This window comes from Choloepus didactylus, chromosome 12 (genome assembly GCF_015220235.1).
Source record: "Choloepus didactylus isolate mChoDid1 chromosome 12, mChoDid1.pri, whole genome shotgun sequence".
Taxonomy (NCBI): Eukaryota; Metazoa; Chordata; class Mammalia; order Pilosa; family Megalonychidae; genus Choloepus; species Choloepus didactylus.
In genome coordinates, this window is record NC_051318.1 from 87916236 (window position 1) to 87933565 (window position 17330).

General features: G+C 36.5%; 1 protein-coding gene across 4 annotated transcripts in view; it reads right to left on the reverse strand.

Moving 5' to 3' along the window:
- VWA8 (von Willebrand factor A domain containing 8) overlaps nt 1-17330 on the reverse strand; it is a 445644-nt gene that overhangs the window by 182701 nt on the left and 245613 nt on the right. For all 4 annotated transcript variants that reach the window (XR_005211207.1, XR_005211206.1, XM_037800501.1 and 1 more), the window contains exons 24-26: nt 15308-15427; nt 6206-6411; nt 3927-4078 (exon numbers count right to left, since the gene is read on the reverse strand). Coding sequence is in view for 2 of the 4 variants with exons in the window: in XM_037800501.1 (XP_037656429.1) it covers nt 3927-4078; nt 6206-6411; nt 15308-15427 (478 nt within the window). In the remaining 2 variants the exon portion in view is untranslated. The remainder of the gene's footprint in view (nt 1-3926; nt 4079-6205; nt 6412-15307; nt 15428-17330) is intronic.

The following is a 17330-nucleotide window of genomic DNA, read 5'->3' on the forward strand; positions in this document are numbered from 1 at the left end:
ACATAAGAAAATCAATCAATGTAATAGAACACATTAACAAATCAAAAGGGAAAAATCAAATGATCATCTCAATAGATGCTGAAAAAGCACTGGACAAAATCCAGCATCTTTTTTTGATAAAAACACTTCAAAAGGTAGGCATTGAAGGAAACTTCCTCAATACGATAAAGGGCATATATGAAAAACCCAGCCAGCATAGTACTCAATGGCGAGAGACTGAAAGCCTTCCCTCTAAGATCAGGAACAAGACAAGGATGCCCGCTGTCACCACTGTTATTCAACATTGTGCTAGAAGTGCTAGCCAGAGCATTCTGATAAGACAAAGAAATAAAACACATCCAAATTGGAAAGGAAAAAAGTAAAGCTGTCATTATTTGCAGATGATATGATCTTATATCTGGAAATCCCTGAGAAATCCATGACACAGTTACTTGAGCCAAACAATAAACTCAGCAAAGTAGTGGGATACAAGATTAATACATATAAGTCAGTAATGTTCCTATACACTAGAAATGACTTAACTGAAGGGACACTCAAAAAAAAGATACCATTCTCAATAGCAACTAAAAAAATCAAGTACCTAGGAATAAACTTAACCAAAGATGTAAAAGGCCTATACATAGGAAACTACATAACTTTACTAAAAGAACTAGAAGGGGACCTAGAAAGATGGAAAAATATTTCTTGTTTATGGATAGGAAGGCTAAATGTCATTAAGATGTCAATTCTACCCAAACTCATCTACAGATTCAATGCAATTCTGTCAAAATTCCATCAACCTACTTTGCAGACTTGGAAAAGACAGTTATCATATTTATGTGGAAGGAGAAGATGCCCCGAATTGCTAAAAACAGTCTAAAAAAGTAAAACGAAGTGGGAGGACTTACACTCCCTGACTTTGAAGCTTCTTATAAAGCCACAGTAGTCAAAACAGCAAAGTACTGGCACAAAGATAAACACACTGATCAATGGAATCGAATTGATAATTCAGAGACAGACCTCAGATCTACAGCCGACTGATCTTTGATAAGCCCCCAAAACCACTGAACTGGGACAGAACAGTCTATTCAACAAATGGGGCTGGGAGAGCTGGATATCCATATTCAAAAGAATGAAAGAGGACCCCTACCTCACACCCTACACAAAAATTAACTCAAAATGGATTAAAGACCTCAATATAAGAGAAAGCACCATAAAACTCCTAGAAGATAATGTACAGAAACATCTTCAAAACCTTGTATTAGGAGGTCACTTCCTAGACCTTACACCCAAAGCACAAGCAAAAGAAGAAAAAAATAAATGGGAACTCCTGAAACTTAAAAGCTTCTGTACCTCAAAGGAATTTGTCAAAAGGTGAAGAGGCAGCCCACTCAATGGGAAAAAGTATTTGGAAACCCAGTATCCAACAAAAGACTGATATCTTGCATATATAAAGAAATCCTACAACTCAACGACAACAGTACAGACAGCCCAATTATAAAATGGGCAAAATATATGAAAAGACAGTTCTCTGAAGAGGAAATAGAAATGGCCGAAAAACACATGAAAAAATGTTCAGCTCCACTAGCAATTATGGAGATGCAAATTAAGACCACAATGAGATATCACCTCACATCAATTAGATTGGCTGCCATTAAACAAACAAAACTACAAATGCTGGAGAGGATGTGGAGAAATTGGAACCCTTATTCATTGTTGGTGGAACTGTATAATGGTACACCCACTCTGGAAGACAGTCTGGCAGTTCTTTAGAAAACTAGATATCGAGTTACCCTTCGATCCAGCAATTGCACTTCTTGGTATATACTCAGAAGATCTGAAAGCAGTGACACGAACAGATATCTGCATACCAATGTTCGTAGCAGCAATATTCACAATTGCCAAGAGATGGAAACAACCCAAATATCCTTCAACAGATTAGTGGATAAACAATATATGGTATATACACACGATGGAATACTATGCCGCAATAAGAAGGAACGATGCCATGAAACATAAGAAAACATGGATGAACCTTGAAGACATAATGCTGATCGAAATAAGCCAGGCACAAAAAGAGAAATACTGTATGTCACCACTAATGAGAACACTGTGAAAAATGTAAAATAATAATTTATACTGTAGAATGTAGGGGACCTAGCGATAAACGGCAAACAGTGAAGGGGGAACGATAATCTAATAAGAACAGATAAGTTATGCAGGGTAAACTTAATGTTCTGGGAATGCTCAGGAATAAGTATGGTTTGTTAATTTCTGGGGGGTATGGTAGGAACAAGTTCGAAGCAATGCAATTATTTTAGGTTATTTGTTTTTTCTTATTCCTTTGTTTTGGTCTTGTTTGAAATGTTTTTTACTCTTTGTTTTTCTTTAAAATTTTTGATTAAAAAACAATGTGTGGAAAAAAAAGTAAATGAACAATGGGGGAGGAGGGGAATGGAATGTTTTGGATGTTGTTTTTTATTCTAATCTTTATTTTATTTTTTGGGAGTAATGAAAATGTTCAAAGATTGAATGTGGTGATCAATGCAAAACTATGAACAAATGACTGTACACTTTGAAGGATTGTATGTTATGTGAATATATCTCAATAAAATTGCATAAAAAAAGAAAGTAAAACATCTAAGTACTTATAGAAGTTTCCATATTAAAGAAAATTTCTTGAACTTCCTCATTTAGGATATGTGCTATACCCATTAAATTAACAACCTAGTTGCAAAATGCCCATAAGAATTGCTAGCCAGTCGGTAAAATATATTATACAGAAAAAGGTGTATGACTTAGCAATGGACACCAAATCACTCTTCTTGAGAAAACTATACTTCTCAATAATATAAACCAAAGCACTGGTAATTTTTAACAAAACTCCATTTTGTGTTTTTAAAATAAAAGGGAAATATTTGTTTCTCTTTAAGAAATTCTTGATGATTTAATAATTTATTGTTATTGGCATATATTCTGACAAGCATTTACAATGACTTCAAAGAATAAATAAATAAGAGTGTATAGTCAGGATGTATTCACATAAGGCTATACATACATCCACATACTGCTGGACCAATCACTGACTTATATTAAGAAACTTTTCTAACGAGAGGTGGAGAGTGCCTCCTATGAGAGACTAAAGTTGAATAATAGTTTCCTTTAAAAGTAATTATAATCCTTTGGGAATTTATGATAATTTTTTGTTAGACAAAGATGGCACTAGATGCATTTTCAGTAAGTTGTACATATCGAAACTGTTTTTCCAGTGATAGCACAAATCTGCACTGACTCACTAACTCTACTGATAAACTCTGTCAACTCTCTTCCTACCCAACAATGTATTTGCGAGATTCTTAACTACAGTTAAGTAAGTAGCCCATGGTTACAAAATAAAAGGCAGGTAACTGGCTCACATGAAAATCAAACCTGCTTGTTCTCATCACCCTTTTCATATATCCAGTTGAAGTAAGTAACTAAAAATCTATTAAGTTAATATGATAAGAAATTTAACAGACAATCATAAAAATATGGTGACATTAAGAAGAAAATCTTCTTAACTGAATGCATATTATCCTTTGTGTCGTTTTTAACCTTGTATAGTGATTTTGCACTGGATTGGAAATGATGAAATCCATGATAAATCAACAAAAGGACAGAGACTGTTAAAGAAACAAATATTTCCCTTTATTTGATTACATTACATCTACTCATGGGACATTCAAAATAATTAAAGTTCTCAATTTTAGGCCTATAAATAATGCTATTTTACTGAAAACCAGCCAGCAAATAGCAAATTATATTTGAATAGCTTGTTAGTGGAAAGCAATTTCTACACCAATTCAGTTTATTAATAGGATATAAAAATAGATTAGGAATTCTCAGCATTTAAGAATCAGAAGAGTAATGCTCAAGAGTGTATTTTATCAACAATGAGTTTGCCTTACTCCTTTGCCAGATGCACACTGGTCGGTTTTGCTCCGATAGGTATTCCGTATTTGTGTAAAGTGTTCATCAAAATCTCCCTCAGGTCGTTGTTGTAGGAGTCAAAGTCAAACACATTCCTAATCACACTGGAGAGACCTTCGGTGGGAAATTTCTGCATTGAAAAAAAAAATTTCCTAATTACAAATGTGGTAAAATGTACAAGCTAACAAAGATTTGTAAAAACTGAGAAACCAGTTAACGCCTGGTTGAAATTTACCAGATAGTAGGAATATTTATATTTTCCTCTTTTAAATAAAAATGACAATTTGAAATAAATGTGAGAATTTGAGAGAGGGCAGTTATTTATCTCAAATGTTAAATCAGGCCTCAGGCTCTGGTGGCAGGTGACTTCTACTGCCTTCTGACATCTCCCGCCTTTAAAATGTGGTGCCGGTTTGGATCTATTATATACTAAAAAGCCATATTCTTTAATGCAATCATGTGGGGGCAGACTGATTAGTCTGTTGATTAGGGTGGAAGCATATGATTAAATTATTTCCATGGAGATATGGCCCTGCCCATTCAGAGTAGGTCTTAATTAAATTGCTGGAGTCCTATAAGAGAGCCCACAGACAGAAGGAGCTCAGAGCCAGCTTTTGGAGAGACCCTTGCTGATAATTTGAGATGCTTGGAGATGTCTGGAAATGCTAGCCCAGAGAGAACCCCGACGCTTAGATGCACAGGAGCTGAAGAAGCTAAGAGAGACCCAGTGACATTTTGGAGAAAGCCATTTTGAAATGCAACCCAGGTGCAAAGGACCAGCGGACACCAGCCACGTGGGTTCCCAGCTAACAGAGGAGTTTCAGATGCCATCAGCTGTTCTTCAGTGAAGGTGTCCTCTTGTTGATGCCTTGGTTTGGACACTTTCATGGCCTTAGGACTGTAAATTTGGTAACCAAACAAACCCCCTTCATAAAAGCCAATTCATTTCTGGTATTTTGTATGATGGCAGCATTAGCAAACTGGAACAAATATGTATCAGATTGATCAATTTAAAAGTGCTATTTAAATAAAGCAGTGTTTTATATATATATATAATACATATACACACATACATACATTGAGAAGTTCTTAGACAAGTCACAGTTCTATGTGTCAGTGAAAAGAAAATACTGGAAAAAGAAGAGAAGCAAAGAAGAACATAAAAAGTATAGGAATTGAGAAATAGGGAACAGTAGAGGGGAAGAAAGCAAGTGTTGCTACAGCTAAACTTCCATTGGTGGTGTCCTATGGATCCTTTACTGACTCTGCCTGGATACTCTTTGGGCATTGTGATCTGCGCTGGAATTGGACTATAAGGGATTTTTATTTAATGGTTTATTTTGAAATAAAATTTACAGAAAAGTTGCAAGGATATTACAAAGAACTTTTATATCCATTAACCAAATTATGTAATTACTAAATAACGTACACATTATTTTTTTTTTCCTTTTAAGAATAGTTTGCATATATCATGTCCCTTCATCTCTCTCTTTTTTCTTTTATAGCAATGTTACAAATTACTCAGTTAAGGGGGGATTATAACTGCTGACTACAGCGAATTTATAGTTATCAGGGTTTCATAAGCAGAAAAAGACTTTCTATTTTTCTTTCTAGATTTTCCTTGAGGATTGGGAATGGGGCAGAGGTCAAAAGCCATTAGGCTGTGACTGTAGCTTGGAGACGAGTATTTGTTATAAAAGTAGAATTTATGTGTGGTTTTGTTCTCTTTACCAAGGTGGACTACACATGGCCCATGACCAGAAGGAATTTCATTCTCCTGTCCATTTATTCTATCTTGTCAGACCTTCTTACAGTATTTGGAGGTATATAATCAATACCACAAGTTCCTACTCTTTTTCATTGAAAGTCTTTCATTTTCACAATGAAAATATTTTTTACCCAGATACCATATATTGGTCGAAAAAGTCAAACAATAGAGTAGAAGAGTTTCCCCACTGTCCTACCTTTTTGCCCACCTCCCCCTCTCCTGCAAAATAAAAAGAAAACCCTCAACAAATTTCCTACCTCTGTGGTAATGGCCATGGTACAGAACTTTGCCACAGTCAGTTCAAAAGCTAAACAGCTAATGTTCATTGGCCTTGCAGATTTAGAATTTAGGTTACAAACACTTCATATCATGCCATTTGTATAATTATTAAATTTCTAGAAATTGTAACACCTGATATAAATTATGCAGTCTGAAAAAAACAAGATTGATGGCTTCTTTGAAACCTTTGCGCGCAGCTGTGTGACATACCTGTAAATGTTTGACTATGTTGACAACTTCTCGGGTTGAATAAGGATAGTTAATAATCCCCTGGTCAGCCAAACTCCTCAGCTCTCCGAAGGCAGCCACGAGCTTCTGAAGGATTGGCTCGGGCACATTTGGTCCATACTGTCTGAGCATCTCGAGTTCCGACTGGGGCTTGGGGTTGTCAACTGCATGGCAGCTAAAAATATCACCTAAAGGAGAAAGGTTCATATTCAGCATGCCACTGATCTATTATAATGCAAAGGGGAAAATGGAATGATCGTTTAAAAGCCACTGGTTGCTCACCAAAGCACTTCTATTTTTATATGTGTAAAACCGCACAGGTAGCACATCCAACAATAGGATGGTACAGAAAAGAAAGCAAATGGCTAAAACAAAAGAAAACTGGGTGATGTGTTGTTTATTCTGCATGGATTTTTTTTTTCTGTGAAAAAATTATATAATGTATGAACACAGGCTCACTGGGAGATATTACAATGCAAATAGTAAAAGGGGGAAGTTGTTTTTTATGTCTCTGCCAATCCCTTCCTCTCCCCCATAGGCACCCAGTGTTAACAGCTCAGTGTAGTTAGCCTTTCAGACCTTTATCAGTATTTTAAAAAACACATACACATAAACATACAATTTTGATGATTTATTCTTTTTTCATAAATGGGAAAATACTATTTACATGGTAACTTAAATCTTGACTATCCTCAGAAATTATATACCTCTATCTTATATGAATATTTATGTATAATAAAAAGGGGGGGTTTAATATCATCATTCCCTAAGCAATTTATATTCCCTAAGCAATTCATATTCCTAGAATATACTTTAGAGGTTAGTTTTCGAAAAGTAAACCTGCAGAGACATTGTCTACATTAAAATCAAGTAAAAGGAATTTAGAAACATAAAATAGTTCATCCCTTTAGGCACATGAAAACGCATTGGAAAATAAAATCGATGCTCAAAACAGGAGTGAATTTCTCATGTTAAAAGTTCATATAATTCTACTGATTTGTAATCCAAGAGACCAGGGACCAAAGGAATTTAAAGTAAATAGATTTGTACATTCAATATGTTCATTTTAGAAAAAGAGAACATATAGTCAGGTAATAATAAGCCCTCATGTTGACTTATGAACAGTTCAAACAGTTATTTTATCAGCTAATACATGTTTATTAAAGCAATGGAATAAAAAGCCATGAGAATGTCAAACTTGAACTTCATAGACTAAACCTATTCAAATACAAATGTGAAGAACAGCTTGTGCCTTTTTGTTGAAAATCAAGTTTAACACTAATATCAAAAAAATGACTGGCTTCTCTTTCATTTACTCATTCATTCAATCATACATTCATTCACCAAATAATTATTTAATTTCTTCTATGTGCCAAGTAAATGGTGATGGCAGGGGAGGTTAGTCAGGTAAGCCCCTCGTTGGGAAAGTGACATTTTGAGCAAATGCATATCTCTAGGGTAGGTGCATTCCAGGCAGGAGGTGCAAGTAAAGCAACGACCTTAAGACAAGCATGCCTGGCATGTTCAAGAAAGAGAAGGGAGACCAGAGTGGCTGGGATAGAATGAGTGATGGGGAAAATAGTAGAGAGCAGTATAGGACATGAAGTCAGAGAGGTAAGGGGATGGAGGAGACAGATTGCGTAGGGCGTTGTGGACTGTTGAAAAGACTTGTGCTTATCCTCAGAGTGAAAGGGAAAGCCATGGGAGAGTTTAAAGAGATGTGTGGGCTGCTCTGTTGAGAAAAGACTGCAGAAGGGGGCTGGGAGAAAAATCTCCATGGGTCTCTCGAATCTCTGCACATATTGTAAGCAAAGGCACTGACTGCCTTTGCTATCTTTTTAAGATGTCTGTGTAGCAAACAACTTTGGAAGATACAGTGTCTCCCTCTGGAGCAAAGGTAAGGCATGCTTAGATTCAGGTCATCTAAACTCAAGGTTCCTCTCTTGTAACGCCCTTCATCGCTAGAGCAGATATCAACGGCCGTTTTCACATCGCCCTGTGGGAAATGGGACTTGGGGAACCAGCACAGATGTTGATACTCTGGCTACTGCTTTTGTTGTGGATAATAGATCTGCCTTTGGATTCTGACTCAAGAGCCTGGTATCTTCTGCCATGAAATGGCGTCAAGCTAACATGTTAGCTTGCGAGTGGAGTGAAATCTTAGATCCTTCACGGTTCATGACAAAGGACAATGTGCAAGCAGGTATTCACATTAGGAGACTAACATGGTGGTCCAAGTGAGAGATGACAATGACTCAGATCAGAATGGTGGCAAATGGAAGCGAAAAGAAGTAAGAACTTTCTGGATATATTTTGAGGATAGAGCCCATAAGATTTCCTAATAGACGGAATGGAGTATAAGAGAAAGAGAGATGTCAAGGATGACTCTAAGTTTCTTGTCCTGAAAAAAGATGGAGTTATCATCAATTGAGATAAAAACAGACTATGAGTTGAACAGATTTAAGAAGGAAGACCAGGAGTTCACTTTGGGTACATTAAATCTGAGATATAGGAGATGTGGATAGGCAGTTGAATATATGAGTACTGAATTCAGGAGGGAGGCCTGGGCTGAATATTAAAAATTTGGCAATAACTGGAATATAAATGATATGTAAAAATATGACACTTTCTGATTTTACCAGGGGAGTGACTAAACCCTGAGCCCTGGAGCACTCTAAAAAGGATCCTACAAAGGAGGCTGAGTCAGTGAGGTAGGAGGAAAACCAAAAAAGTACCGAAGGGTTACTGGAAGTCAAGTGCAGAAAATTTATCAAGGAGAATAGAGTGATCACTTATATCAACTATGTAAAACCCTGCTGATAGATTAAGTAAGATGAGGGCTGAGAACTGACCACTGGATTTAGAGACGGAAAGATCACTGGTAACCTAGACAAGAACTTACTGTGGTGTGATGGGAGCAAAAGCTTGATTGGATTGGATTTAGGAGAGAATGGGGGAGGAACTGGAGATAGTAAGTATGGATAACTCTTTTGAGTACAAACAACTGTTGTGCTGCAGAGAGGAGCAGAAAAATCTACTAGGAGCTGGCAGAAGCAAAACTGAGAGTTTTTTTGTGTTTGTTTTTTGTTTTTGTTAAAGATGGGCAAAATAACAACATGACTGTAAGCTGATTGGAATAATCTAACAGAGAGGGAAACTGCTGATGTAGGAGAAGGAGGGGAGAATCGGTAGGGCAGTCTGCTTGAGAAGGTGAGAGGGTTGGGATCTAGCACTCACCTGGAGGAACTGGCTCCGGAAGGGAGGGTGAACAGTTTACCTGCAACAGGTGGGAAAGCACAGCATTGCAGGTGGCAGACTTGGTGGTAGGGGGTCTGTGGACATTCTTTTCTAATTGCTTTCAATTTCTCAGTGCAGTAGACAGGAAGGAAAAAAGAAAAAAAAGCCTGGAAGGAGAGTCAACTAAACTGGGAATGCTGGTTAGCAATGGGGAGGGAATGGGATTGACGGGAAAATGAAGGAGAAAAGTATAAATCCTTTCATATGTCAATTTCTCACAGCAAGCATGTAATCAAATCTTATATAATTTTAAAACAAAAACAAATTCATGCAGGTATACAATTTACTCTCAAAAGTTTAGAAAATAGGTAAATAGATAAATAGATATAGTGATATAACAGATGTAGCAAAATGTTAAAAGTTGGTAAATCTGGATATCTGGGGAGGGGTTGGTGGAATATATTGGCATTCTCTGTATTATTTTTGTGTTAAGTTTGCAACTTTCCTGTAAGTTTGGACTTATTTTAAGTATAAATAAATAAAATCAAACTCACACAGAAGTGTTGGCATTGTGAGGCTAAAGAAGATGTGAAACACTTGTTAGGAGAGTGCGAAAGTGAAAGGACTAGGGAAATGTGGTGAGAGTGAATTCAGGGCCCACGTGAGGGCCACAGTCATGAACTTAAAGTGAGATTAATCCTTAAAGCAAGATTAATTTAGATTTGAGCTTTTCCCAACCCCATTCAGCTGAACATGTGGCGGCGCACGGTAGTCAGAGTTGACAGTAATCAGTGTCAAGGGGTTGCCAAGAGCATAGGACAAGTTGAGAGAAGGACAGGGAAGCACAAGGTACGTGCAAGGGAGTAATAAGTGTAACTGGTCACGGCATTAAAGCTGGGTAAGAAAACAAAAAGGCTGGGTCAGGGGAGAAGAGACAGTATCAGGGGGGATAAGGACTGTGAAAAGGTGGTAGGTTTCAGTAGGTTTTAAGATTTTCTGGGTTTGGGGGTACCAGAGGAAGAGTGGAAGAGTGGAAATGGTAGATGGATGGGTGAGGTGAGAATCCCACGGACCAGTGAGAATGGACTCATGAAACTGAGCTTCCAATAGGAGTTTCACTGACTTACACTAGGTTATACGCAGGGGAATGAGTGTCTGAGGGAGAGTACAGGATAAGATCATGGGAACAAAAGCATTGAAGGAATAGGTGGAAGGGTTGTCAAGGTGTATATGGAAATTACACCAAGATTTAAGGCAGGAGTGGGTTGGACACTATGACTGAACAAAGAGCTAACAATCCCTGAGAAACAAGGAGCAACTACGGGTAGATGGTGGCAAGGAGTTGTACATGATGTAATCTGATGACATGAGATTTACAGCGGGGGGACTTTTGGGGAAGAGGGAAGAACGATCTGGAAACAGCAATGACTTCCTCCAGGTCTGGTGGTAGGAGAGCTGTGGGGAAAAAAGCAGCCACTGCTTGAAAGGACTTCCAGGGAAACGGAGAACTTGGATAGGCCAGTTCTTCATGAGAGCAACAGCAGAGGGTACAGTGGAAGGTTTCAGGACTGGGGAGGCCTGGGAGATGGAGACAGAACAAGGAATGAGCAGAGACTTAAGGGTGTTAAAAATAAAAGTGATGCGGGGACCAGGCAGATAAGGGGTGATCTATCAGAACTGAAATATGAAAAGAACTCAAACCATTCCACATTAGAAATAATTACAGATTCACTTTGGTGTGTTCACATTACTACATTTCTAAGAGCAACATTAATAAATGAATTAGTAACTTTTAAAGCAAATACCTGCACAATGTGAAAACTAAAAATAGCATTAATGAGTAAATCACACTCCCATCCCTGACCTCCATCTCAAACTGCTCTTACCAGTTTCTTGTGCATTCTTCTGGAGAACTTCTATACACGTACACATATTCTTCCCTGCCTTTTTTCCTTTTTCCTTTATTTTTTTTTAACACAAGTGGTAGACTACTGCACCTACTATTCTGTGTTACTGTTCCGTTTAATAATATAAGGATCTATATTTTTTTAATCAGCACAGGTGAATTTGCCTCTTTTTTTTTTTTAAGCTGCATAATATTCTATCGTGTGGATACAATAGAATTTCTTTATCTAGTCCCTTTGGGTGGACAGTCTTCTAGTATTATAAATAATGCTATACTGTCTATCCTTACACTTAAATCATTATACAAGTAAATCCCTTGGATAGGTTCCTTGACATGGAATTGCTAGATGAGAGAGTATACATATAGAAATTGGCAAACTGACCTTCAAAAAAGTTGTTCTAATTTACATTCTCTCCATCAGTATATGAGAATACCAGTAAATCCTAATCTACATCTCCATTGCGAGTGTCAAAGGCCCCCCAAATTTACCACATCCAAAGACAAACCAATAATCTCCCCTAGGAAAACCTTATTCTCTTCCCCAGGGTTCCCTGTCTTGGTGACACCATCATTCATCCAGCTTTTCAAGCCAGAAACCCAGAGTCCTCCTTTATACGTCTTTCTCCCTCACCCTTCACTTCATCACATTCTACCAATTTCACCTCCTAAATTCCACCCTCTTCTTTTCATCTCCAAAACTGCCATCCTAGTTCAAGCTGCAGAGTCACCTGAACAAGTATGATCTCTTCATATCCATTCTTTCTTCCTTTAATCCATCCTTCACATCAGAGCCAGAGTAATATTTTCAAATAGTATATCTGATCATAACATCCTCCTTGTTAACTTTGTTAACACCCTTCATTACCTACCTTTTGCTTTTAAGATCAAGACCCAAACCCTTATCTGTCCAGTGTGGTAGGTGGCCTCAATGAGGGCCCCCAGTGATCCCCACCAACTGGTATTCACACCCTTCTGTGATCCCCTCTGTTTGAGTATGGCCAGACCTAGAGGATCCCTTCTAACAAACAGAGTATGGCAAAAGTGGAATTAGGTTACTAAGGGACCATGGCTGCTGTCTTGGTGCTCTCTTGCTCTTGGATTACTTGCCTTGGGAGAAGCCAGCTGCCACATGATGAGGGAGCCCTGTGGAGAGAACCTAGCGGCAAGGGACCGAGGCCTGACAAGTACATGACTGAGCTTGGAAGCAGATTCCCCCAAGTGAACCTTGCGATGAGCCTGCATCTCTGGCTTACAGTTTGACTATAACCTCAGGAAACCCCAAAAGCCAAAGGCACCCAGTTAAGCTACACCCAGATTCCTGATCTACAGATGATAGATGTTTGCTGTTTTAAGCAGCTAAATTTTGAGGTAATTTTTTATGCAGAAACAAATAATTAATACATGTATATATAGGCTTACTTTGTGGCACTCCTTTGTCTTAGCACTTTGGCTAGGTTTTTTTTTTTTTTTTTTTTTCCTGATAGTTACATACACCATGCTCCCTTTCATCATAAGACCTTTGTATAAACACATCTCTCTGCCTGTAATTCTCTTTTTCTTTGCTTAACTAATTCCTGACCCTTAAAAATTTCAATCTGAATCCCTTTATAGGAGACTTCTTAGACTAGGTCAGTTTCCCCATTTTATAAGCTCATAGCACTGAGATTTTTCCTTCAGATTACTTGTAACAGTTTCTAATTAGACATAACTTTCTATGATTAATTAATTCATGTCTGTCTTTCTTACAAAATACTAGGCTCCTTGGTGAAAAGGGCCACATCTAATTCGCTCACTAGTATCTTCTCACAATATAGAGCAGTGCCTAGCACATAGAAGTTGATCAATAAATATTTGTTGAATAAATAAGATATGAAATAAAAGGCTAGAAATGAGACTTTGGTGATGATTTCTATTGACTATCGTCTCAGTGTATGAGAACAAAGTAACGTGAAGCAAATGTCTATAGGCTACTCATTCCAAGCCAAACACTGATTATAACACTGTTTCTCTTTGACACACACAAGCACTGTTCTAGTTAGGAAGTTCCAGTCTGTCCTGGCTCTGGGGCCTGAACTGCAAAAACACCCCATATTTTGTTTCAGCTTATGCAAAGGGTCAATCTCTCCAAATCTCCTAGAAATTGATAAGAAAAGGCCCAAAAATCCAAAAATAAAAATATGTAACAGATATGAAAAGACATGTTCTCAGAAAAGGAATCATAAATAACCCTTATAGAGAGGAAAACTGCTCAATCTCTCTCAGAATAAGAGAAAGGAGAATTCAATGCATTTTAAGATATAATTTTTTTAGATTGGCAAAATTCCAAAAATTTGATAACATACCATGCAAGGCTATGGGGAAATAAAAATGGAGATGTAAAGTAGAGCAATCCCTACATAAGGCAATCTGGCAGAATCTATCATACTGCACATGCAAAAATTTACGAATTTGATGCTGCATTTCCAATTGTGGGAACTTATTCTGTAGATATACCTGCCTATGTGAGAATTACGTAGGTACAAGGTATCTCTGCCACGTTGCTTATAATAGTAAAAGTCTGGAAAATGTTTAAATACTTATTAATAGGGAACAAATTAAATAAATTATAGTATTCTACACAATGCAACTATAAAAAAAAAAAGAATATGGAAGCTTTCTACATATTGATATAGAAAGCTCTCCAGGATATATTTGTGAGTTAAAAAAAAAAAAAAACAAGGTAGTAACAGACTGTATAATATGCTATCTTTTATGTGAAAAAGAGAAAAAATAAGATCTACATTTGTATTTGTTGTATATGCAAAAAGAAACAAAGGATGCATAAAAAGGTTGTCATATATATGTGTGGGTGGGTGAGAACTGGGCAAATGCGGATCAGATGCGGGTGAATTTCATTGCATATTTATTGTTTTTATAAATTATGAGATTGTGCTACCAATTTAAAATATTAAATTAAAACTCACAAATACAATGAAGGTTTGACTCATTTGTTTTTAAACCTGGTCCCTGTAATATACATTTTTATATACAATTATGTACTTCTTGTGATCTTATTTGTTTTATATATGATACATATATATTAGAATTCCCTGTGCACTTGAACTTAAGACAGTATAATGAAATGGTTAAGAGCAAAGATTGTACAGCCACACTTCCTGGGTTCAAAAACCAGCTCTGTCATTTACTAACTTTGTGATCTTGGGTAAATTAATCTCTCTGAACCTTAGTTTCTTCCTCTGTAAAACGAAAGTTTCTTGGGAAGGTTAAATGAGTTAATTCATGTGAAGTACTTTTAACAGTGCTCAGTACCCAGTAAGCTTTCAATGTGTATCATTATAATATTTATAATCACCATTGTCATCATCAGTATTTTTATTTATGCTATTAGGATAATGTCTTATACATTTAGTGAAAACTACAGAAATGAATGTGGATTTGTATCTAAGACATATTCAATAAGTACCTGTTGCATAGATTTAGGGTTTTAAGATTTCGAGTTTAAGGAGAGTACGCCTGCTTCATGGTGAGGATAAGAATCCAGAATTACCTACATGCCAGAGAGGAGAGAAAACCTTCTTTTATAGCCAGGGGATGTGAAAAAATCAAGCACTAAAGAACATTCCTTATATTGTGTTGTATTCCAAAAGGCCCCAAACAACAAAGTATAGTTATAGTGACTATTCAAGAAAATAGTCTCTGGAATCAGAGGCTTAGTTATGAAGCTCAGCTCCAACACTCATTAGCTAAGTGACCCTAGGAAAACATTTAATCTCTCTGAATATCAGATATCCTCCTTTTCTCACATAGGGATAACAAGCAGTCTCACATGGGGGCTGTGATGATTATACATCATGGCCCAAGGTAAGCATTCAATGATGGTCATTACAACACTGTTACTAAAATAAAATTATTATTGTTACTGTTATTGCTATTGTATTTACCTAATGTACCGAAGAAATCATTGCCTAGGAAAGGAAATCCAGGTCTGTTGGCCAGAACAATCATCCTAAAATCAGGATGAATCACTACAACATTTTCTCTTCCATCCACATTAGCAGAATCTGAAAAACAACATTTTTTTTCTATTTATTCTTTATTGTTTTTGATAATTCTTAAGAATTTCAAGTTACAGCTTTTAACATAAGTCAGTCATACTGTTTGGTTTTAAAAAGCTCTAAGAAATATGGCTGTGATAACTTAGTTTCAGAAAAAAAAAACTTTCTTGAGAAACTTTGCCTAAGATCATAACAAATTAAATTGTACAGGATATTGAATTTTTATGTAAATTCAGTGTACGTCTGAAAAACAAATGTCCAAAATTTTGTTTTACAATGCTTAAACCTGGCTTAAGATATTGTCACTCCTAAAAATAAAAAATAAGTAAAACTCTATAACAAGGAGTAATCCAAACATTCTTTAGTTTTTGTCTGATCAGCTGTATCACTTTGCATGCAGTCTACTATTATGCAGCTGAGAAGCACATTCTGGTTAGATCATGCACCCATCAATCTAACCACACAGAATAAAGGTCTTGAAAACCTAGTTAGCCCATTAGGGCAATCTTGGTTTATTTCCAATCAAGAGAGTCTACCATAGTTCTAAAAATAAGTGATTTCAAGTTGACTAGAGTTTGAACTACTTTAAACAGATGTGAAACTGCTTAAGGTATTAAATGAATGAAATATTATATTCCCCTGGCTAGTGGACATTTCAGATAGAATTGACAGTCCAGACAATAATTTAAGACAGTAAGACTTTCACTTTATGGCAATTTTTAAGAAGAAACACTTGGCATCTGGGTTTATTTAAACCTCAGCCTTCAGGTGCCCATCTTTAAGAAATGAAACACCTGTAGTTTTGAGAGATGTCAGTAAGAACCTACACTCATAACTTTTTATGACACCAAAAAGTGAGCTTTCAATGTGCCACATAATCATGTGCCAATACAATCAGCAGCTGTAACGTCTGATCCCTGTTAATTTTAGTAGCAGCAAGCAAGAAGGGTATGTGGCCACAGACAAAATTTAATTAATTCATTTATTGAAATAAAAACAACAAAAAATGGAAAAAAGCAAAGAAAATGAATAACACTTAACCACATTCAGAAAAACTTCAGAATTTCTGTGTTTAAAATGTCAACTAAACTCACACTTGAGTTGACTCGTTTCAGAAACGTTATCAGAGAACAAGGAGGGTTACCTTGTTAAGATAAACACTCCTTAACTACAATTCTGTTCTAGCAATTCTTTCTTCCTTTCTCTTTCACAGTCCTCATGATGCCTCTGAAAAGAGGGGCAGAATTCTAATCCTGAGGGTCTCAATGATCTTTTAAGAGGCAGCTTTCAAGACGTCCAACTTAAATTCTCATTTTTCCATAAATTCACTGTGACACTGAATATTTAGAATACTTTTATTGGTGCTGGTTTACCTAACCTCAGAAACGGCACTCCTGCAGTGACAGAGTCCAAGAAGATCATCTCTGTGATGATGCACTTGTGAAATGATAATAGGTTTTCTTTACAGGATCTTTTTTAATATTGTAGATTCCAGTTATTAGTTTCACTTGTTTGGTTACCCAGTCATTGGTTATATATTTTGAAAAGTTAGTTGTAGATGTCCAAATCTTTTCAGGATGCAAATTTTTGAAATCAGAAACTAGAAAATGTTCTCGCATTGCATTAGGCAAATTTAAATTTTCACTGTACAGTAAATCAACTGATAAGATTCATCTGTCTACTCTTTCCCAACAACAACCAAACAAAAAAGGAAAAGTGTGTGTGTGCCTGTAGGCAGCATATATGTATAAACACACATATACGTATACCTAATAAAATGTCCAGTAGTTTTTCTAATTATATTTAGTTTATAATAAAACTAGTATTAATATTGGGAGTAGACAGTAACAGAAACATGCCAGTTTTTAAAAGTTCCATATTACAGAAAGAAAAAGTATATACACAAATA